This window comes from Piliocolobus tephrosceles, chromosome 2 (assembly GCF_002776525.5).
Source record: "Piliocolobus tephrosceles isolate RC106 chromosome 2, ASM277652v3, whole genome shotgun sequence".
NCBI lineage: Eukaryota > Metazoa > Chordata > Mammalia > Primates > Cercopithecidae > Piliocolobus > Piliocolobus tephrosceles.
The window spans coordinates 185,783,977-185,807,872 of NC_045435.1; the positions used below are offsets into that span (position 1 = coordinate 185,783,977).

General features: G+C 36.8%; 1 protein-coding gene across 1 annotated transcript in view; it reads right to left on the reverse strand.

Moving 5' to 3' along the window:
* The window catches only part of P3H2 (prolyl 3-hydroxylase 2), a 168,532-nt gene that overhangs the window by 26,311 nt on the left and 118,325 nt on the right, over nucleotides 1-23,896 (reverse strand). Inside the window, exons 2-8 of the mRNA XM_023214895.1 lie at nucleotides 12,118-12,270; nucleotides 10,930-11,119; nucleotides 5,587-5,718; nucleotides 4,272-4,414; nucleotides 3,852-3,941; nucleotides 1,651-1,691; nucleotides 335-429 (exon numbers count right to left, since the gene is read on the reverse strand). Of these exons, the coding sequence (XP_023070663.1) occupies nucleotides 335-429; nucleotides 1,651-1,691; nucleotides 3,852-3,941; nucleotides 4,272-4,414; nucleotides 5,587-5,718; nucleotides 10,930-11,119; nucleotides 12,118-12,270 (844 nt within the window). The remainder of the gene's footprint in view (nucleotides 1-334; nucleotides 430-1,650; nucleotides 1,692-3,851; nucleotides 3,942-4,271; nucleotides 4,415-5,586; nucleotides 5,719-10,929; nucleotides 11,120-12,117; nucleotides 12,271-23,896) is intronic.

Sequence of the window (23,896 nt, forward strand, 5' to 3'; positions counted from 1 at the left end):
GGGCGGATCACGAGGTCAGGAGATCGAGACCATCCTGGCTAACACGGTGAAACCCCGTCTCTACTAAAAAATACAAAAAACTAGCCGGACGAGGTGGCGGGCGCCTGTAGTCCCAGCTACTCGGGAGGCTGAGGCAGGAGAATGGCGTAAACCCGGGAGGCGGAGCTTGCAGTGAGCTGAGATCCGGCCACTGAACTCCAGCCTGGGCGACAGAGAGAGACTCCGCCTCAAAAAAAAAAAAGAGAAAGTGGGTTCTTCCTTGATCTGGAAAAGAACTGGTCAAGCGCCATCTTCCCCTTCCTCCTTTGTAGAGTAAAAGCCCACAGCTACTTACCTTCTCTTAGGTCTCGATCTATCTTGGGTGATAACTTTTTTCCCATTGACAATCCGTGAACTTCTGCTCCCTCTACATTCACTCCTGAAGGGACCCTGCCCATTCAAAAAATTTAAAATGGCAATTTGTCACTGAATAACGATGCTCAAAGGCAAAGAATACTTTACCCAGGTAGTCTATGACTCTATATTGTGTATTTTGTTGTATGCAAGTTCGCCTGTCTTTTAAAGTCAAATTAAATGTCACTGCCTCTATGAAGTTCTCTATTTCCTCAGTGAGTTTGCCTTATTTCACTCCTCTAAATCTTCTTAGCAACCTTTATTACAATTTATTGTATTCATAACGTAACCCTCTTCAGATTAGTCTCTAATCTCAAGTAGGAAAAAAATTATCATGCGCATCTTTGTAATGCTCAGAGTGTCCAATGGGGCCTGGAACATGGAGTGCATCATTGAACAATTGTTGGATTGAAATAAATTTTGTCATAATGTAGTAGTTCTTGACTATTGTGAGAAAGAAGACACGGGTTTGTCATTCGCAAACACACAAATGACAGCAGGCTGTCCTTTATATACATAAAAATCGAACAAATCCAAATATGTATATACATTATTGGATCTCTTGAAATAATTTTATGCCATCCAAGGGTTGAGTTTTTTAAGCCTAGTGAAAGACTTCAAGATTCTAAATAAGAAGATCTGGATCTGTCCTTCCTTTGTGATGCGACTCTAAGCAAGTTGCTTGCTTTGTCAGGGCCTCAGGTTCCCAATCTGAAAATCAATAAGCTGGACCATGTGATCTCAAGCAGGTGTTTCTAACCTTCTGAGGTTCAGTTCTTTAAAAGATGTAAATTGACTTTTGTCACTTTAAATAATGAGCTTTCCTGATTTCTGATTCAGTTAGTGACACCTAATATTTTAGCTTGCAGTATAACTTTCTGAACTTCATTATTTCAAGTAAATATGGTAAGGGAATTCACCATCAGAAAACCTATTTCATAGTTTTTTCTGTTAATAAATCAAAAACAGTATCCAATCTTCTCAGATTTGGAATCATGGAATGTTAGCACATAGAGATTGCCTGATTTAACTCTTTTTTTTCTGGAAGGAAAAAAAAAAAAACATGAGACCCAGAAAGCAGAAGATATATTACCTAAGGTTACAAAAACGTGGCAGGAAGAGCTGGGACCTGGCTGCAGAACTCCTAATTCACAGCTTACAATTATTTTATTATATCCCCTTACCTCTCTATGATAGGTTATGATACTAAGTATTTCTCCTCATAAAAAAACCAGTTTGTATTCTGAATGGACTTACCGATTCTCATCCTGTCGTCCTCCATACCTGATCCAATAGTTCTGTTTTGAATCGATTAAAAAAAAACGCAGGAATTTTGTCACTAAAACATCACTTACAGAATTAAGGTAAAATAAAATATGCACAAAACATTCAAAAGATCTATAATTTAGGAATTTTGTACTTTGTGTAAAGATACAATATATTTATATTTTATAGATTAATGCAAAGGAAGGCTAAAGTTAGTGGAGATTTGGCAAGGGCAAAATGAAATACAAATCGATTTTTTAAATAGTATGGAATTAGCCTGGATATCCATCCTTTTGTCCAAGAAAGTGACTTGGAATTTGGTGGCAGAAAAACATTTCAGAGTATTCGGTTCAACTTATTTATGTTTTCTGAATAAAATAAACAAACAAACAAAATCCAGCTTGAATAATCATCTGCATATATCATGAAATTAGTAAATAACATATTCTAAGGTCTCTTGGATAACATAATTTTTAAAGAATAATAAGTAAGACCAGATATAAATATTAATATATTAGAAGGTGTTGTATTGGAAATAGTACATTAAAATTAACCCATTTTAAAAAGTGTGCCTATAAAAACATGACATAAGAAATGAGACAAGGTTGTAAATGGACATATTATAAATAATTTTATAAATGTATTAACTTGTATATCATTTGAAGAACTTACATAGTAATCAAAGGATAAATGAACAAAACCCATGCCCAAATAACTAAAAGAAGAGGAAAAATAGTTAATACGTGAAAAGGTTTATTCTTGCTGGTCATCAAAAAATTATAAATTAAAATGATGTATTATTTCATATATAATACATAAATAATAAAAGTGATTTTAAAATGTTATTTCTTACTGTGATAAATTTGTGGTAAAATGGTACTTTTGTGCATTACTAGGATTCAAACGCCTGTTCAATCTGTTGTGAGCTATGAGACTTTAGAGGAGTCACTAAATCTTCCCACATGAGATAGTGTTAGTATTAAAATAGTGTGCAAATAAATAATTCCAAGAGAATTAGTAATTCTATATGAGTATATATATAATTGTAAATTAATAATAAATAATTTCTAAGAGAATTCTCTTAGAAAAGCAATTTAGTTTCAAGAAATTTAAAACCTTATATCCTTTGATGACAGAATAATTCCACTCTTAGGAATTTATTTTAAGGATATAGTTCAATAGAGAAAAATGCTTAATACATTTTGTATAATTCAAAAATCAGAAATAATTCAAATGTTCAGCAGAAGAGTTCATTTATTGTACATCAATTCTACCTATCTAAAATTCTAAATTCTACCTACTTTTTAGATACTACAATGTATCTAAAAATACCTTTTAAAGTTATGCAAATGTAGAAATTTCTTATGATATCTTCTTAAATAAAAATCAGACTACAGATCTCTTTATACCATAGTATATGTTTCTGCAAAAGATAAGTCTTCATATAAACGATGATTAGAAGACAGCATGAAAAAATGGGGTGAAGTCAGCGTGATGGGCGATAGGATTGTGACTGACAGTATTTTGAATTCTCTTTAATGTTTAGGTAATATACAAGCATTACAAGAAAACCTAACGGCCGGGCGCGGTGGCTCAAGCCTGTAATCCCAGCACTTTGGGAGGCCGAGACGGGCGGATCACGAGGTCAGGAGATCGAGACCCTCCTGGCTAACACGGTGAAACCCCGTCTCTACTAAAAATACAAAAAATTAGCCGGGCGAGGTGGTGGGCGCCTGTGGTCCCAGCCACTCGGGAGGCTGAGGCAGGAGAATGGCGTGAACCCAGGAGGCAGAGGTTGCGGTGAGCTGAGATCCGGCCACTGCACTCTAGCCTGGGCGACAGAGCAAGACTCCGTCTCAAAAAAAAAAGAAAACCTAAAACACCACATCTGGAATTTAGGAAAATGAAACACTCCCGGGGCAAATGAGTTATACACAAAACACTTTTACCCAATAGATTTGCTTTTGACTTTGGACCTCATTAACATGGAATGACTGATGTGGAAATCCATTCGTCTTTTAAAGTTCATCAGATATATTGAGTAAATATCTCCCACCCCTATTTTTACCTCAAGGAAGTCATTAAAATCTTAGCTTTTTGAGGTAAACGGCAAAAATGGAGGCAGGTAATAAAAACATAAAAAGAATTCCACTGAGTCATTATCTTAATAAACATTTCCTCTTTCCTCTTACCGGTTCAGTGTATGAAAACCCCAGACCTTCTGCAGCTGATTTTATCAGCTCAGATTCTAGCTTATGACGTTTCACAAACATTGTTAAATCCTAGAGAAAAAAAAGTAAAGAAAGACATTTTTTATTTAAATAACAGGTAACAGATATGATAAATGTTCAGGTGGCAATATTTTCATTAGATAGTCACAAGTGAGCTAACAAATATTCAGAGCTGCAAGACATGGCCCCATCTCAACATACTTTCACATGCTAGCATGTGTGAATAAAAATGTGCCTCCGGCGTAAATAAAATTGGAAAGAACTGAGTTCTAGAACCTTTGCTAAATTGTTAGATATCTTTAAGACCAGGGTTGTATTTTTGTCAACTCTTCCCAGAACACATGCAGAATCAAGAATTTCTTTTCAAAACATTGGTCTCACCTCTCTGGCCTCAATGGATGCTGGGTCAATGCTGTCATCCAGCAGACTCTCATAGTAATCCACGTTGTCTAGGACATCCTCATCATCTGGGTGGCACAGAAGATAGGCTTTGGCACATTCCAGGGCTTTCACATACTCACCAACTGAAAGACAAAGGAGTTGCAGCATTAGAGTCAGCTTAGGTCTGTCCAAAGGATTTTAAAGGGAGGCCAGCAACATGTCTACAGAAGTCAGCATTAAACATGGATAAGAGGGAAGATAAACTGAGGCTCAGCAGAAAAAGCAGAAACAGTCACAGATAAAAGGAAAGACATTATTTCTAGTATTCAAAAGTTATTACCTTTGGTCTGCTTTGGTGCTAGTTGTTTTGCACAAATTATCAAGTTTTTATCTGAAGATGTTTGTTGACAACTTTTATTCTTTAACACAGATAAACAGAATTGTATGAGTTAATTCTGATTTTTGTACTGAATTTGGGTTAAGTAAACATCCAGAAGATGACCTTTGCAACAGTAATGTCCCATTTTGTACATAATGTACTAGTAATATAAGTGCTTTTAAAATGTTATTTTTCATGGCTGCAGTTTGTGATAAACTGGTACCTTAATGCAAAGTCCTTCATAGAGTCCCAGATGTTCTGGAGGAAGCCCCTCAAATCCCTCACTATACAATTAGAGCAAATCCAACAGTAGCAAACTACTGAAAGGAACTAACAAAGATGTTTCCAATATAAACTTTTCATTACAGAAATATTTAGCTATTACAAGGGAAATTGTAAATGTATGCTTTGTTTTGGAAAAGGTCACAACATTGGATTTCTTCTAATGGAAATTTACAGTATATGTATGTGTGTGTATATATATATACACTCTGAGATGACCTTGATTTTTAAAAAGAATGATAAAAATTAAGCAACTCTCTCAACTTTGATTCACTGTTTATGACTTCAGCACATGATTCATTGTGTGCCATCAACACCAGGATAATAAATAATGTTTTGTTTTTGGGAAGGAAGAGGATTTTGCAAAGTTCTTTTTAAATTGAGTTAAAAAATATTAAGTCTAAAAAATCATGCAAAATGTCAATCTAGTATGATTTTCAGTAAATTATCACAGCATTACATTTTGTACTTTGCCCATTGGTGAGTTCCCCTTCTGCTCTTCTCGTCCTGTGGCTCAGGAGAGAAGAAATGCATAAATTCCTATTGCTTTGATAATAAACTGAAGAAGTCAGGACATTAAATTACAAAAATGTGATGTCTGTAATGACGAACCACAACCCCCCAAGAAGTCTTCACGGATGATCCACGCTTTACCTCGATAGTAGGCAAACTGTAGGTAATCATAGTGCAGAGGAAGAAAATTCTCAATGGGTGAGAGGCGGCCAGGGCGGGTGGCAAGTTCCCTCACACATTCATGCTGACAAACAAGCACCTGCATGTAGTGATCTGGAAGACAAGAGCCAATACATGTGTTCCTCCAGGCTGCTGAGTGCCCAAACGTCAATGTCACAGTCACAGTTACTCAGGGCATTCCTCACCTCACCACACTCGGAGAGCAAAATTACTATAATCTTCACTTTCGGACTGCAAAACCTTTTTACAAAGAAAGTAGTTGACTTGCCAAGGTCTCCTGATCAGTGATCACTAGAACGACAGCAGATTCCAAATCCTCTGGCTCACAGTCTATTCTCTGTACCTCACTCTTCCCTTCCCATGCACACTTTTTATGCCCCACAGTCCACTTTCCCCCACCTACACCCAGCTGAATGTCAGTTTTCATATTTAACAACTTTGGGGCCCCTCTTTGGATATCTTAGATGGTTCGAAGGGCCCTGGAAGTGGAAATGGAAGTTCAGATGCTAGTAAATGTTAAGGAACAGTTCGGAAAAAGAAACAGCCATGGATGTGGGAAATTCAGGCTGAGAAGTGAAGCAAAAATGCTCTTTTTCTTTGTTAACATTTTCAAGCCAATTTGTCCTAAAGGAGAAATAAAAACTCTTTTTTTGTCTTTTTACGCCTATTGGTCAGAAACTTATTCTACACAGTTATAAATTAGTCTATCGCCTAGACATTGTATATTCGAATATTAGGGATATTGTATATTCTTTACCAGAGACTGGTAAACTAGGGAGAAGGATGAAAGGAATTTAAATGAGCATTTTATTTCCTATTTCTCTTCACTCCCCTTTCTATCACTCCCATTCTTCTGGCTGGAGGGTCCTGAAGTGTTGGGGTTTGCATGTCCCCTTGAGCCCTGGACTCTATCTTATCAAAGCCCAAGATGAGGAAACACAAGTGGTGAATGTCCCAGAGAAGAAAATGCCTCCTACGTTTCATCTTGACTGATTTTTACAATGAAGATGGATGCATTTTGCAGAAAGAATAGTTCCTTCATGCCTGTGCTGAGTGTGTGTGTTCTTTTGAGGATGATGATAAAATCATTTGATCTCATAGCTGTGCAATTTGATTGACCACAACTGCCTTTTTTTCAAAAGGTTCCCTGTTTAGTCTGAGTTTGGCTTGGATCTTGATGATTTTGCAGAGGGACCCCAAAACACAACAGGAAGGAAATGTGCATTTTCTGGTGTGGGGAAATGTGCCAGTTTTGCATAACTTGGCTAACTGAATGATTTATAGCACAGCTAATAGAATCCCTAAAGCCCACTGGTTATTAACCCCAGTCCAGGGGATGTGAAGGAAGAATGAGTTCTATTTATTTGATTAGCATGTTAGAAATAAATAACCAGCTGTTTTATTTCTTAAGAAAACAAAAACAAACAACCTTCAACTGTTTTCTCCTACTCAACTTACCATTTGCATTTCCATTTACTTTCTAATACACATTCCTTTTAATTCCAAGTGACAAGCAAAAGGTAAAGGTGAAAGATACTCACCAATAACTCAAAATCTGAATGGGAATATTTTTTGAAAACGGATATAAATAGCAGCAAAACAGGAGTGACAGAAACGTATCCTTTTGGGTTTCATAGCAAGGCTGGTAATAAATAACTGCATTCAGGAGCCATTTGTATTTCTCCCCAACTGTTAATGTCAAACTCTAAAATTCAAATATTCTGATTTTCTAATACATTTGCTATTTAGAAAGCCACTTTTATTCCTAATTTAGGACAATTTTGAACCAGACAAGAATTTATATAGTGAGAACGGTCATATTACTTTTATTAGGTATATCCCTTGCCTTCTTTATATCTTAAATGACATTGTGCAATTAATATGTTTTTAATAAGTTTGAGTCTTAAAAATGAAAGAACCTGAGTTATGAGATCTCTATTATTTTCCAGCTACCAACATGCTGTGGTGACCCTGAGCAAATCACTAAATGCTAATCTGTGGGAAATCGTCGATTAATTTTCCTAAACCAGATCTAGGACATTGGCCAAAACGGTTCAGTGGCCATTGGTAGAAGCAGGTATAGAGGCCAATGTGGGAGTGAAAGCAGGATGCATATTCCTCCACAACCACAACATAGTTAACTATAATAAAGGAAGAATCTGCCATTTCCAAATACAAGATCAAGTGTAGAGAAATAGCAATTAAAATGTGAACCACACATAAAACTGACATTCCAAAAATTTAGGCAACTGGATCTTGCAGAGATCCAAAAGAAAACAAAACTTTCAGGAAAATATCCTCAATAATTGAGATCGTTGTATTAAATTTAGGTGAACTGAGTTGATTTTGAGTAACTGGGTGTGACCCAAATTGGTCATTTGACATATTAATTTTCAGTCTACTTCCTAGTCTAATTTTTGATAGCTATAACCTAATTGTCTCTATAAGAAACCTTAACAATAATTCTTAACAATAATTCTAAAGCTACATTCTCATAAACATGGAGTATTTAACCATTTTATTTTATTTTATTTTATTTTTTTTTGAGACGGAGTCTCGCTCGATTTCCGGGGCTGGAGTGCAGTGGCCGGATCTCAGCTCACTGCAAGCTCTGCCTCCCGGGTTTACGCCATTCTCCTGCCTCAGCCTCCCGAGTAGCTGGGACTACAGGCGCCTGCCACCTCACCCAGCTAGTTTTTTGTATTTTTTAGTAGAGAAGGGGTTTCACCATGTTAGCCAGGATGGTCTCGATCTCCTGACCTCGTGATCCACCCGTCTCGGCCTCCCAAAGTGCTGGGATTACAGGCTTGAGCCACCGCGCCCGGCCTATTTAACCATTTTAATCCCTGCTATGTGATTGATGGCTATGTCTTCGCTTTCCTTCATTCATTCATTAACCCATTCATTTAACCAGTATGTACTAAGTACCTACTACAGTCACTCTTCTTAGGCACTGAAGATTGAGCACTAAACAGGACAAGGCTTTAGCCAAGAGATAGAAGAAAACAACACTTTGAAGATCTGTAAGTGGAAATAAGCATAGCATATTTAAGGAATCAAAAAGCAAGAGAGAGTGTGAGAGGGAGAGAGAATGACTGAAAACATACACATGTGCCCAATCATGACAGTTCTTATTAAAGAATTGGATTTTAGTAGAGATGGGGTTTCACCACGTTGGCCAGGCTGGACTCAAACTCCTGACCTCAGGTGATCCACCTGCCTCAGAATCCCAAAGTGCTAGGATTACAGGCGTGAGCCACTGCTCCCGGATGAGTAGTGCTTTTTAGGAAGACTGGAAGCATTGGAAGTTGGGGAGAGTAAACTGATTGTATTCACTGGCATTTTAGTACGTAAATGAAGTTGAACATTGATTTTCATACGTGGGTAACTCAGAAAAAAAGTGTGTTCAAAAATATTTGTGAAAAATGTATTAATAAATCATCTTTTGCCTACTTTTCAATTACGTAGACCTTAAAAGTATAGATTCTAGATTCAGAAAAGTCCAAATATCAGTTCCAGCTTCACTTTAATCACATCACTTAATCTTTTTCAGATAAAAATTCCTCATTTACAAAAGGAAGAGGAGAGTAAGTAATAATAGTATCTATAAGAGTTGCTTAAAGCATTAAATAGATTAAAAGATGTTAAGTGCTTTGTACGTCACAATTGCTACATACATGTTGGTTATTATCATTATTATTTTTTTATTATTATTTTTGTTTTTTTTTTTTTTTGAGATGGAGTCTCGCTCTGTCGCCCAGACTGGAGTGCAGTGGTGCCATCTCGGCTCATGGCAAGCTCCACCTTCTGGGTTCACGCCATTCTCCTGCCTCAGTCTCCCGAGTAGCTGGGACTACAGGCACCCACCACCGCACCTGGCTAATTTTTTTTTTTTTTAATTTTTAGGAGAGACAAGGTTTCACTGTGTTAGCCAGGATGGTCTCGATCTCCTGACCTCATGATCCGCCTGCCTCAGCCTCCCAGAGTGCTGGGATTACAGGTGTGAGCCATCGCGCCCGGCCCACATTGGTTATTATTACTACTGATAAATAAGAAGTAAATTACTATGAACAATAATAATTTACAGCCTCTCTTTGAATATGAAAGATATTAACACTTTGCCTACAAAATATTTTGCAATACTTTCTATTTGTGTTTGTAGATCAGCTTGGTATATTGTATAAATCTGTACTTACAAATCTTAGGTAAAGTTTTTAACTTGTTTTTTATTTTTCTTGTCTTTTGTCATGCTTAGAAGAGCCTTTCTGCTGGGCATGCTGGCTTACACCTGCAATTCCAGCACTTTAGGAGGCCGAGGTGGGCGGATCACCTGAGGTCAGGAGTTCGAGACCAGCCTGGCCAACATGGAGAAACCCCATCTCCACAAAAAATACAAAATTAGTCAGGTGTAGTGGTGCATGCCTGTAATCCCAGCTACTTGGGAGGCTGAGGCAGAATTGCTTGAATCCAGCAGGCGGAGGTTGCAGTGAGCCGAGATCGCGCCATTGTACTCCAGCCTGGGCAACAAGAGCAAAACTCCGTCTCAAAAAAAGAAAAGAAGAGCTTTTCTTCTCCTAATATTATACAAATATTTTCCCTCATTTTCTTCTAACAGTTCTATATTTTACACTTATATTGTTATTACAAATATAACTTTTTTTGTGTAAGGTATACAGCAGAGAACTCACTTTCCCCTCATAAGTGGTTAACTAGCCAATCTCCCAAATTATTCTATAATGTGCATTACCTACTATTTTAAATGCCACTTTGTAATATATTAAATTCTTATTAAATAACGAAACATTTTAAGTAGTTGAAGACTATACCAAAGTGTGCACTACTACATTGTTTATAATAATGAAAAATTTCAGCCTCTTAAATACCCATCAGTAAAGGACTAGTCAATTAAATTCCGATGTGTTTATATAACAGAGCATTACCCAGCCATTAAATACAATAAAATGACTCTATGTACTTACATGAGAAGAAGTCCACAACATATTGTTAAGCATAAAATAAAACAACAAAAGTTGAAAAACAATATATATTCTCCTATTTTATAAGAAATGAAATAATAACTATAAGTAAATACACAAATATTTTACATAAGGACCTGAAAAAGCTTGGGAAGACAGTCACCAAAATTTAACTACATAAATTTCTCTACAGGAGATAGGCTGGGATAGACACATGAGTCTTTTATTTTTACAATATATTCTTCTATTTTGCTGGAATAGTTTTTTATAAATCGCAAGTAGTATTTTTATAATCAAGAAACAAACAAAATGAAAAACTAAGCTTTACCTGCAATAGCTTCATACAGACCAGCCTTATACCCTAAATACTCATATTCTTCAAATCTCTGAGGCCCCTCACATAGAGTCCGGCATTCTATATCTTCAACGAAATATTCTCTTAGGGCTTGTTCGAAATGCCTGATAGCCAACTCAAAGTCATCAGCCTCATAATGTTTAACTCCTGCATTGTAACTCTCCTGCAATGAAACAGACAAAACAAAAAACAAAACAAACAAACAAACAACCTCTTAGTTTCAAAGAGAAGAGTTTATGCTGACTGAGGATCATTTCGGTAGGTGGGGTACTGACTGCTTGTGCTGAGGAGCGATAAAGAAGGGTTGCACTGGGAGATAAAGAACAGCATTCCTGGCTTCAAATACTTACAAGTGAGAGGGGTCTTACTGAGCAAATAGGCTGCTATGTGATCAGTCAATTTCGGTTTTGTCCCTTAGCACATGCAAGACTATATTTTTGAAATCATTTGCCTATAGGTAGGGCCATGTAACAAGTGCAGGACAACAGATGTCGGTGGAAGTGACATCCACTTTTAGGCCTTGCCTGTGCTTTTTTTAAAAAAGTATTTTCTAAAGTCTTCCCTTATCCTTTTCTGCAGTAATTTTGGAGGCTACATGTTGAGAATGGTGATGTCAAAAATTTAGACAAAAAAAAAAGGCTTTCAACATGTGATTTCAAGTAATGTTTAGTGTATACAAAGAATTACATCGCTTTTTAAAACCTCAGTTTGAAATGTATAGGTACAATGGGCAAACCACTGGACTGGGAGCTGGAAAATTACAGTATAATCCTGAACAATTTACACTGGCCTCACCTCCTAGGTATAAAATAAAAGTATTGGAAAGGTTCAGAGAGGATTATAGATAATTATATGATGTTCTAGTTTTTATCACATTATATCAAATTTCTAAGTTAATTTTTATTTTCTCTTAATTTTAAAATTTTTAATTTTTTAGTTTTTTTATTTCAACTTTTAAAATTTCAATTAGAATTTTAAAAAATCATCTCAATTTTTTCAGGCCTGATCATTATATTCTGAGAACTCTGAAAGTCTAAAAATGTTACTAAAATTTGAGAATAAATTTTATGAGATATTCATTCATAGAAATTTGCTTTGACTCAAATGAAACTTAGGAGCACTTAGCTCCCTGTGGTGAGGGCAGGGGTCCACAGAGCTTACCAAGTGTGGTTTGGCTTCTCTGTCTACCAGTTGCAATGCTTCAACACCAGCTGTCGCTCTGTAATTCTCAATGTTCTGTTGCATTTCCATGTGCTCAGGGTTTGCCACGAAAAATGTGTGAGCTGCTTCCACTGCTTTTTCGAGTTGGTCAAGCTAAAGAGAAAACAAAAAAAGACCAAATGAAGGCAAATATTTCTTTTTTTTTTTTTTTTTGAAACGGAGTCTCGCTCTGTCGCCCAGGCTGGAGTGCAGTGGCCGGATCTCAGCTCACTGCAAGCTCTGCCTCCCGGGTTCACGCCATTCTCCTGCCTCAGCCTCCCGAGTAGCTGGGACCACAGGCACCCGCCCCCACGCCTGGCTAGTTTTTTGTATTTTTTAGTAGAGACGGGGTTTCACCGTGTTAGCCAGGATGGTCTCGATCTCCTGACCTCGTGATCCGCCCGTCTCGGCCTCCCAAAGTGCTGGGATTACAGGCTTGAGCCACCGCGCCCGGCTGAAGGCAAATATTTCTAAATCACACTCAGAGAAATACAAAGACCAATCCAAAATCTCACAGTTTAAGAATGAAACTAGGAGCCTAGGATTTTTTATTTATCAGACAGGCAATAAAAATAAAATAGACAAATGAGATTACATCAAAGTAAAAAACTTCTGCACAGCAAAGAAAGCAATCAACAGGTGAAGATACAACCTACAAAATGCAAGAAAATATTTGTAAACTATATATTCATATCCAAAAGGGGTTAATACCTAGGATATATAAGATACATAAAAAGCTCAAAAAACTCAATAGCAGGAAAAAAAGATTAAAAAATGGGGAAAAGATCTGAAATGACATGTCTCAGAAGAAGATATACAATTGGCCGACAGGTGTGTGAAAAAATGCTCCACGTCACTAATCACCAGAGAAATGCAAGTGAAACCCACAATGAAATACAACTTCATTCCAGTTAGAATGGTTATTAACAAAAAGATAAAAGATAACAAGCGTTGACAAGGAAGTGGAGAAAAGGGCACCCTTATACATTGTTGGTAGAAATGTAAATTAGCAAGACCATTATGGAAAACAGTATGGAGTTTCCTCAAAAAATTAAAAATAGAACTACCATATGATCCAGCAATCTCACTGCTGGGTGCATATCCGAAGGAAATGAAGTCAGTATGTCGAAGCTATATCTGTACTCCCATGTTTACTGTAGCACTATTCACAATAGCCAGGACATGAAATCAACCTACGTGCCCATCAGCAGATGAATGGATAAAGCAAATGTGGTACATACATACAATGAAATATTATTCAGCCATAGCAAATAATGAAATCCCGTCATTTGCAACAACATGGATGAACCTAGATATTATGTTAAGTGAAATACGCCAGACACAGAAGGACAAATACCACATGATCTCACTCTTACATGGAATCTGAAACAGTTGATCTCATAGAAATAGAGAGTAGAATGGTGACTGCCAGAGGGAAACGGAGGAAAGCGAGAGACAGGAAGAGGTTGGTCAAAGAGCACAAAGTTACAGTTAAATAAGAAGAATAATTTCTGGTGTTCTATTGCACAGTAGGATAACAAGAGTTAACAATTATGTATTATATTTCAGAATAGCCAGAAGAAAGCATTTTTAATGATGTCACCAAAATAAATGATAAATGTTTTAGGCAACAGATTTGTTGATTACCCAGATTTAATCATCATATAATGAATACACATATGGAAACAACACCTGTACACATAATTATGTATACTTATTATGTGTCAATTAAAATAAGACAAAACTTTCTAAAACATTAAAAGGATAAATTATTCCAATGCATAAAGATGCTAAGAAAAGCACATAAAATGCTCTACCACACACCTTTGAGATATTTTATTCCAAACTTACAACTTTCTCATTAATATTTGATTCTCATTAATAAAAAATAATTTTGAACAACCACTACACAGACACTGCCAACTGTTTCCAAAACCACTTAATACAGTGATCTCCATGTAACAAGCAATAATCCATTTTTTTAAATGGAATTAATTTACCCATTTTAACACATTTTTAAAAATTATTTTTAAGACAGAGTCTCTCTCTGTTGCCAGGCTGGAGTGCAATGGCATGATCTTGACTCACTGCAATCTCTGCCTCCAGAGTTCAAGTGATTCTCCTGCCTCAGCCTCCTGAGTAGCTGGGACTACAGGCGCCCACCACCATGCCCAGCTAATTTTTGTATTTTTAGTAGAGACGAGGTTTCACCATGTTGGCCAGAATGGTCTGGATCTCCTGACCTCGTGATCCGCCCACTTCACATGGTTACATATGCTTCAGTCATGGAGAATTTCTTTTCTTTTCTTTTCTTTTTTTTTTTTTTTTTTGAGACGGAGTCTTGCTCTGTCGCCCAGGCTGGAGCGCAGTGGCCGGATCTCAGCTCACTGCAAGCTCCGCCTCCCGGGTTTACACCATTCTCCTGCCTCAGCCTCCAGAGTAGCTGGGACTACAGGAGCCCGCGACCTCGCCCGGCTAGTTTTTTGTATTTTTAGTAGAGACGGGGTTTCACCGTGTTAGCCAGGATGGTCTCGATCTAGTCATGGAGAATTTCAATAGACAGATACGTTTACCTCACATCAGAAAAATAAAAATTCACATTAGTTATCTTTTTCATGGTAGAATCTAAAATATGTTCAATCCATTTTAAAGTGTGAAGAAATGAAAACCAATTGTTGTTGAGCAATATAAAATTACAGAATGGCATGTAAGATTCAGCTGCATCTGCTTTTGACAATTTTGCCCTCAATTATTAAAAAATAGAAATAGTAGACTCACAAGTGCCCAGTCCCTGCAGTCTTGTGAAATATAAAGTATCAACTCTTAACACAAAAACATAAACTGCCCAGTTTGAAGACCTGACATCCTTACCTTCATCCCATAATAGTAAAGCCTTCCCTTTTTAAATGTGATTTCCATATTCTTAGCTACTGACTTTGCTTCCATTAAATCTTGCCTGAAATGAGCTCTTCCTGCCACTTTTACTTTTGTCCTCAATTCTGTGCACCCAGAATTAATTTGACTGTCAAAATCACTAATTTTGGATTTCATCTTTCTCAACTTTAATTTTCTCAATCTCTTACATATCAATACAGATAAATATGAATTGTATGCATCTACATAGTAATAACTATATAGGTTTAAAGAATTGGTTCAAAATTGTAGGTAGGTTTGCATTTATTGGCCAAGTGAACCTGGAAAAAGTTGTTTAAACATTGGTGCTTTAATTTTCCCTAAACAAAAAATGCTCAAAAGAACTATATACCGTCACTTACTATGGAGGATTTTGGAAGGACTCAATTGTGAAATACGATGAATGTGTTCAGCAGTCACTAGAGCACTAGAAAAAAATAAATAATAGCATACAATATATAAATGATCTGTTTCAAGGATGTGAATACGTTCCTATTAATGAAGAGTAGAATTTATAGCTCCCATGAACACATAATTTAAGAGGATAGAGTAGGTGCTTCTGGTTGGTGAAAACTTTCTCTGGGTAATAGCCAATCTACAAGTTATGAGTAAAACAGGTTAGTACTGACATACTCTGATTCTACAGCACTAGACATTAAAGTTAATGGAACACAAATAAATATTTATGTTCTTAATTTTCCTACTTTTATGCTTTGGCTCAGGATATTTCACTGACTTAGAGAACCTCTGTCCCTCTATCTTTTCTTACTGAAATATGTCATGTCCTATAAGGCCACGTTTAAATCCTGCCTTCTCTAAGAGACCCTTTCCCATTCCTGTAGCCATAGTTAGGCACCACCATGTAATCTCAACCCTGTTCCTCTACTGGTGCTTACCATTCTGTACTTTATATATGCATCAGTATATTTGCTTCTCCCATTAGAGTTTCTGTGGATATGGATCATACGGTATATTAATCTTTTGATTTTCTACCTACTTTACATGTAGAGTATATCTATGATATGTCTTAGAAAAGAGAAAAAACTTGTAAGAAGTAAATCTTTTATACACAAGTTAAAAGGTATATTACATGTGAGTATGCTTCTTAAATTATGAGGCAGTGGTCCCCAACCGTTTTGGCACCAGGGTCCAGTTTCATGGAAGACAATTTTTCCATGGATGGGATGTGGGGATAGTTTCAAGATTAAACTGTTCCACCTAAGATCATCACGCAAAATTCACAACCTAGATCCCCCACATGCACACTTCACAATAGGGTTGGTGCCTCTGTGAGAACCTAAGACCTCTACTGTTTGGACAGGAAGCAGAGCTCGGGTGGTGAGGTTCGCATTCTGCTGTGCGGCCCCGTTCCTAACAGGACTGGTACTGATCCATGGCACAGGGGTTGGGGACCCCTGCTATAAAATACTAAAAGTTTGGACATTTAATAAAAACCTCTCTGAAATCATCACTGATATTGACAGCTTCCAATGTGGTTATCACAATGAATGTGATTCCATAGCTCTTGAAAAGAGTCAGTGTCGACAAACAGGGTCCTTTTCTCAAATTTGACATTTTGCTTCTTTGGTGCTTTCTTCCTTTATAGTCCAGAATTGAAGACACTACAATCTATAAAAAAGATTCCATGACTTAAGGCTGAACCATAAAACTTCATGAACTGGCCCTGGCTTTTAAACTATTGTGAACCAGTTTAGAACTGGCCCTGGCTTTTAAACTATTGTGAACCAGTTTTGAACTGGCCCTGGCTTTTAAACTATTGTGAACCAGTTTAGGAAACTAGAATTTGCTGCCAGCGTCTATAAAATAAACCACTGTTTTAACTGGAAGCTTGATATCTCTGTCTTCCATTTTATAAATTAAATACATCCGAAGTGGTAAGAAAAGTCCACATAAACATGTGCATGCTACATATAATGTCATACAATTGGATGGAGGTTATTACAAGGCTTTGTCAGTACTAGGTTTCAGCTGAAGAAGGACCTACGCACTCCTCCAATGAAACAAACCAACAGCACACTACATTTAAAGGCTTCAGACTGGACTTCCTTTAAGACCTAATTAAAACAAACCACAGGAGCAAGTAACTCTGATATGGGGGTAACTCTATGCATTAGAAAAATAAATTGTGAAATAAAGAACAATGGAGGAAAAGGGAATAATCTGACATGAAGATGGTACTGACTTTTAGAGGAGGCCACCGAGATGTCAGAAATACTGGTAAAAATGCCTGCAAGAAGGCTCGGGCCATTTCCCCTCAAGCTGTGAAGAACTAAGGCAAGCATTTTCTCTTGCCAGCCCAGAAGCATGACTATGCGGTAGTCATGCTGCATGGAAAAAGAAATGAACATTGACTAAATCAGCAGCCTGCTGACATCCAGAAGTTACACTATTCTTGAACCTGTGTGTAAATGAGGCTCCTCTGACACAGAAAGAGATTTCCATAGCTAGTAATAAAGGAGGGATTTCTAAAGCACGCATTGACTATGCAAAAATCACCAGTAGCCATCCATTGACCAGAAAAGAGGTTTCAGACACTCCACTCCATGACATTCAAGAACTCTGGGATTTGGCTCTGGTTTTCCTAGCATCACTTCTTCCTCTCTGCCATTATACCAACTCTTTCCAGAGAAACTGAACTTCTGTAAGTTTTATAACTTACCACCTGCCTATTCAAGAACACACACATAGGTCCAATTCTCCAGCCATGCCCCAATTCATTAGTTCACCCATTTACTTATTCAGCAAATATTTATTTTGCACCAACTCAATATCAGACACTAAAGAGAATACCTACGTGGTCAAGACAGACAAAGGCCCTGCTTTCTATAAGAAATGTTGACATTCTCGGCCGGGCGCGGTGGCTCAAGCCTGTAATCCCAGCACTTTGGGAGGCCGAGACGGGCGGATCACGAGGTCAGAAGATCGAGACCATCCTGGCTAACATGGTGAAACCCCGTCTCTACTAAAAAATACAAAAATCCAGCCGGGCGAGGTGGCGGGCGCCTGTAGTCCCAGCTACTCTGGAGGCTGAGGCAGGAGAATGGCGTAAACCCGGGAGGCGGAGCTTGCAGTGAGCTGAGATCTGGCCACTGCACTCCAGCCTGGGTGACAGAGCGAGACTCTGTCTCAAAAAAAAAAAAAAAAAAAAAAAGAAATGTTGACATTCTCATAGAAGGGGATAAATCCCAAGTCAATAAATAAATAATGAAAGTAATTTCAGATTGTATTAGGTGCTATGAAGAAACAATGAACAAACTTGTGAGCACTGACTGGGACTGGGCTGGAAGGAGAACACCTTTAGATTCATTCATCAAAGAAGATCTCTCTGCAATGTAATTTCTGAACTGAGACCTCAAAGTTGAGGAGCCAGGCATGAACTGAACCGGAGGAAAGGCATTCCAGGTCCAAGAAATGTGAAAGGTGAAAGGTGCCTGAAGTGGAAAAAGCCTTGATGTGTTTTCAAAGCAGAGCAGAGATCAAGGAGGGAAATTTTAGAAGTTAGAGAAGGACAGATCATTTGTGCAGGCTATGGTAGAGTTGAAATGTCATTCTAAGTGCACAAGGAAACAGTAAATAATTTTAAGGAGGGATATAATCAGATCTGATACACATTTAAAAATGATAATTCAAACTTCTTTGTGGAAAATAGATCTTCCTTACGGTCAGAAGAGCATTGCAGTAATCAGGTCAGAGATGATGCTTTTACTTTGCAAAATAATGTAGCATAGCATAAGTCAGTTGTCTGTTTTACTTTCCTTCCGTTCCCTGTGTCCATTCCTTTCTCTTGGTCTCCATTTTGCCCATCCTTGCTATAACAATGTTTCTTAATTCAGAAGGCAAACACATAACACAAAAGGAAACACGTCTAAAATTTCCAAACATGTTTTATGGAAAATGTACAAGTTCCCTATTTTCTGAATTACGATATGTAGCTCAAATAGTTTGATTATGAAACTAAGAACAGCTTGTAAGGCACGTGCAACAAAGAAAAGGAGGTAATAATTCTAAAGCATATTAAAGCTTCTAAAATAGAATATTTGGCAGCACTTTTTACTCTTTTGAAGGTTTTTTGTACAATCAGAGTAAAACATCAAGCCTAAAATAAGTAATTTCCATTATTCTTAAACATCAACATTTTCAATAAATGAATGAATTCTTTTTCTACTTTTGTTACCCTAACTTTGAGAATTTATCCATTACATTTTAATGAAGTGCTATAGCTTTCGCCTTGGCTTTTTTACCTAGATTTCACAATATAGTAACTTTAGAGATTTTTAACTCCCGAGTGACAAGCATGTAAGCTGATACTGAAGACATCCTGTTTCTAAGTCACAGTATAAGTTTTAAGCTCTGGCTAGCAGCATAAACACAACAGCTAGAGAGAAAGGAAGTCATCAAATTACAGCATGTATATCATACTAAACAAGAAAATTCATCCTTTGATGAACCTGTAAGATGTGTGTGTGTATACACTCATATACATATATATGTCACAAGGCACGTTTGTAGACATTTAATTACTTGCTAAAAAGTCTCCAAATTTACTCAAATTTTTGCCAACTTGGGTTAATTTTTCTTCACAGAACCAAATAAATAAATACATTTCTTACAACATGAACAATATATTAAAAGAATATTCTTAAAATTTACAAAACATCAAATTTTGAAAGAAAATTTGGAAGCAGTTTGTTTAACCTACTGATTTAACTAAATCCTGTAAATTACAGTCTTTAGATGTAAAGAACAGGCTATTGAATGAGAATTCAATCTTATTTTAGGAAATTCCTAAACATTTCTAAATAACAGTCAGATTTTTGCAGTAAAATAATACCCATATAGCAAATAACTTTGCATTTTATTTCACAATTACTGATGATGTCAATACATTAACGTAACTTGTAAAAAGATCCATATTTGAAATTGTTTTCATAATTCAGTTATAAGAAATAATCGTTTGTTTCTTTTGGCAAATTCATAAAATTAATTTTTACATCCATTGAGAGCTACCTAATATATTGTGTTTCCCCTTTTGCCTTGACTACTGGGAAGCTCAGGACTACATTCACTGTCATTTACAGTAACTATATTATGTTGGGTTTCTAATGTGTCAAACTAAAGTTCGCATATTTCACTTTTTTATTTGAGTGTTTTCGTTTTCATTTCAAAAATCTAACTATACAAATAGTTGCCTTAGCAAGGAAACTCAGGGACATAGAAAAGGTACAACCTATTTAAAATATATACTCAATAGTAAGGGAAATTTTTATACAGTATATTCCTTTTCCACCTCTCAAGGCAGAACATTTTAAACTTTCTAGCTTTGAAGACATGTTAATTCACGAGTTAGGTGGCCATGCTAATGTAAAAAATGAATTTATTTTTGCATTTATGGAATGTTACTGTAAAATATAGTCATAGTTATAAGTAAATATTTATAGTTTTCAAAATGCAATTTGATAAGGATTAAATGGAAAATGACATTTCTAAAGAGTAACATTTCCTCTGTGGAGTATATTGGAAAGGAAGAATCTGCTTTCTTAAACTGCTTTCTTTTGCCAAACTGCTTATGCTCTTTCCCTCAATTACTTATGGTCCCAATTCTGATCAATAGACTCCTGCTCTTTCTAAACACTCTAGTGAAGTTTTAATCTGATGTTTACATTTTAATGTTAAGCACTGATGGTGAATAGCCACAGTCAAATGAGGATACTCTTAGGAGCTCAGTGAAACAACAGATTCCATCAGTTTTCTAGAAAATTTCTTATCTAAATAGAAACCATCTTTCTGGGTAAGGAAAACATTAAAGTGAAGAAACAGAACTTTTAAACATACTATTTCTGATTAGAGACTATTTAAAATGAAATGCCCTTTATGTTAAAAACAAACAAACAAGCAAACAAAAAACCAACTATCTAAGTACTAGCCAAAAGTAAGTGTGTGCTTTTAATTGGACAGAATTGCATAAGTCATCTGTGTATTGTCTAACTTCCTACCAAGGCAACAGCCAAAACTTGAATGGCTGCTGGGTAAGAAGGAGAGCACATTATCTTAGTGATGGAATGTAGACAAGTCATCTCTGCCTCGGGTTGAACGAAGTTAGTGTGCATGGATTATTGGTACGTTACTGTTGTTTTTGGTTCTAAATGCTAGGACACAGTAAGACTGAATAACTGGGCAGGGATCTTAACCTCTGCAGTGTTTGTCCAACACTCTCCCTTGAGGTGTCAGATGATGACTAATGGTTACCGAAAAGCTGTGTGGGCCAAGACCTTGCTGACATTTGCTTCCTGCTACTGTTTTTGGAATCAGCTTTAATCCTTTTCAAAGTTTATTCTGAAGGTAGTTGTCATTCATTTCATACTCTAGTTTTGCCAGCATCCCATGACTATTGTAGTAGTCATTACCTTAACATCTAAAGAATCTAGTTCATGTCAGATTTTGAAAAATAAATAAATAGAAATCCAATGTCTCTCTATGTGAGCACAGAACTCTACTCCTCCTACACAAGACCCTACCGGTGTCTCTCTATGTGAGCACAGAACTCTACTTCTCTTACACATGACCCTTGTACTGCTGAGCACAATCTAACTTGTGAGGTTGCCAATAATAAAAATTGCATTTGTTATACAGTTTGTATGTTTTACATAGTTTGCAAAGCATTTTATAATATTAGTAATAAAAATAAGAGAAATAAAACTGGCCATTTATTGAGCATCTGCCCAAGAGGACAGTTTCAAAAAGCTAGATGAGCCCTTACCTCTACTTCAGGACCAGTGCAGAAAGTGGCTGATAATTATTGACAAGGGTATATTATGATACAAACAATAATTTATAGCATCAAGTCAAAACCTGTCAGGGACAGCGTTCCCCTTAAAGAACTTTAGGGTACAAAAACAAATTTTGTTGTGATAACACTTGACTCATATTTTTCCTGGTTTTCATTATAATAAAGGGAGAAAAATATTGTCTTTCCTTAGTGACTCAATTAAAAAAAAAAGTTTTAGCTGGCCATCAAGTTACTAGAGCCAAAAGCCAGCTTCCCAATTGTTCACTACCACAGTTAGGTCTCTGCAACCATTAGCAGCCAGATCACATTTTTTCCTCAAACTGTATGTCACAATCTTTTGAATTTGTCAATTACAATAGCAAAATGGCAATTAACTATGGGTTTCTGTTTCTAAGATAGCTTCTTGAAAATCAGCAGTGAAATAGCTTAATGCAGGCCGGGGAATGATTTTTCTGGTCTTGAGGATATGAAAAAAAAATTTCAAAAGTTTGTGGGTGTGTCTGCAACATTGTTTTGTGAAATGGCAAAGCATCAAACATAAAATGCTTGTCATAAGCAACTGTGTATCAAAGTATGGGTTTATTTAGTGCTTCTCCTGTAAGTCCACATGTTTCCTGAGTAGATTGCATGGGGGCATATAGATCAGGGAGAAGAAGTAATCATTTGGGCCCTGGCCTGTTGAAAATTGTAACTAGGATAACACTGAAAATAGCTTGGCAATTTTGATGATTTGAGGAGAGTTTTTGGGTTTAGTGAATGTACAGATAAATTCTGTCATTACAATTTCCAACATGCTTGGTCTCCCTTCCATTTTGTGTTTATGAAACAAACTTAACATTCCACTCAAATCACTTTACTGTGAGCAATGCAAGAAAAGCAAACAAGCAAATCAAAAGCCTTTCCACTTGTACCTTTTTGGTATTAACATGCCATGTTCTTCTATGAAATATAAACTCTTGCTTTTATAGGAGTGGGAAGATTTACTTCAAAAATGATTTCCAAACACTCATTTCAGCTCATGCAAAGGAATGCATCGTGGCTGTAAGCCAAGGGGAATTTTATTCCAAAGACCCCTCCTGGAGGAATCTTTAAGAAGAGACTAAGGTCTCTGCAGGTCTGTAACCCATCAAGCTCACTAATGGGTACTCCTAACCTGACAGGCCACATGCTCTTACGAAAGAGGTGGTTTTGATGATAGAGTTCTTTCATTTCCATGTTTCATAAATTCCTCTGGCATCACACCTGCACTTTTATAAGTATCCAACCACAGCAATAACCTTCAGGCTGTACAGTATATGAAATATCCTTGCCATATATATGGGTTAAACATAAACTCAAACATTTTCTTTGTACCTCAGCCAAGAGGCTATATTACAAAGAAAGTTCTAGTCCATGTAAATTCTAGAGAAAGCTAAAATTTGGGAGAGATCTACTTACTGACTAAACATATCTGGTTGCATCAGTTCTGTTATTTTTGTGGCTCTTGCATTGATCTTATAAATATTAACTGCAATTAACTATAGAAGACTAGGGCTGGATAGACTATTTACATCATATAGTCCCACCGTTTCATTTTACAGGTGGATAAAGAACCTGCCTATAATATTAGCAGGAGAAGTATAATTAGAAGCTACCTCTTTGATTAAAATAAACATTCACAAATATGCACTTGGGATTTTAGTCACCACGATTTCCAAGTAGAGGTGAGTTTGTGCATGTCTTGTTTATGTAACAGGTTTGCTGGTCACTTCAGCCATAGAAAGAACTGTGATAGATGACAAGTGTCTGAGGATACAAAATAAATGCGACAGGATCCTAATCTTTTATTAAATATAGCCCAGTTAGGACAAGAAGACATACACAGACTATTAATATCAAGATCTGGGAATTGGCCAGGCATGGTGGCTCATGCCTGTAATCCCAGCACTTTGGGAGGCCAACGCAGGTAGATCACGAGGTCAAGAGTTCAAGACCAGCCTGGCCAACATGGTGAAACCCCATCTCTACTAAAAATACAAA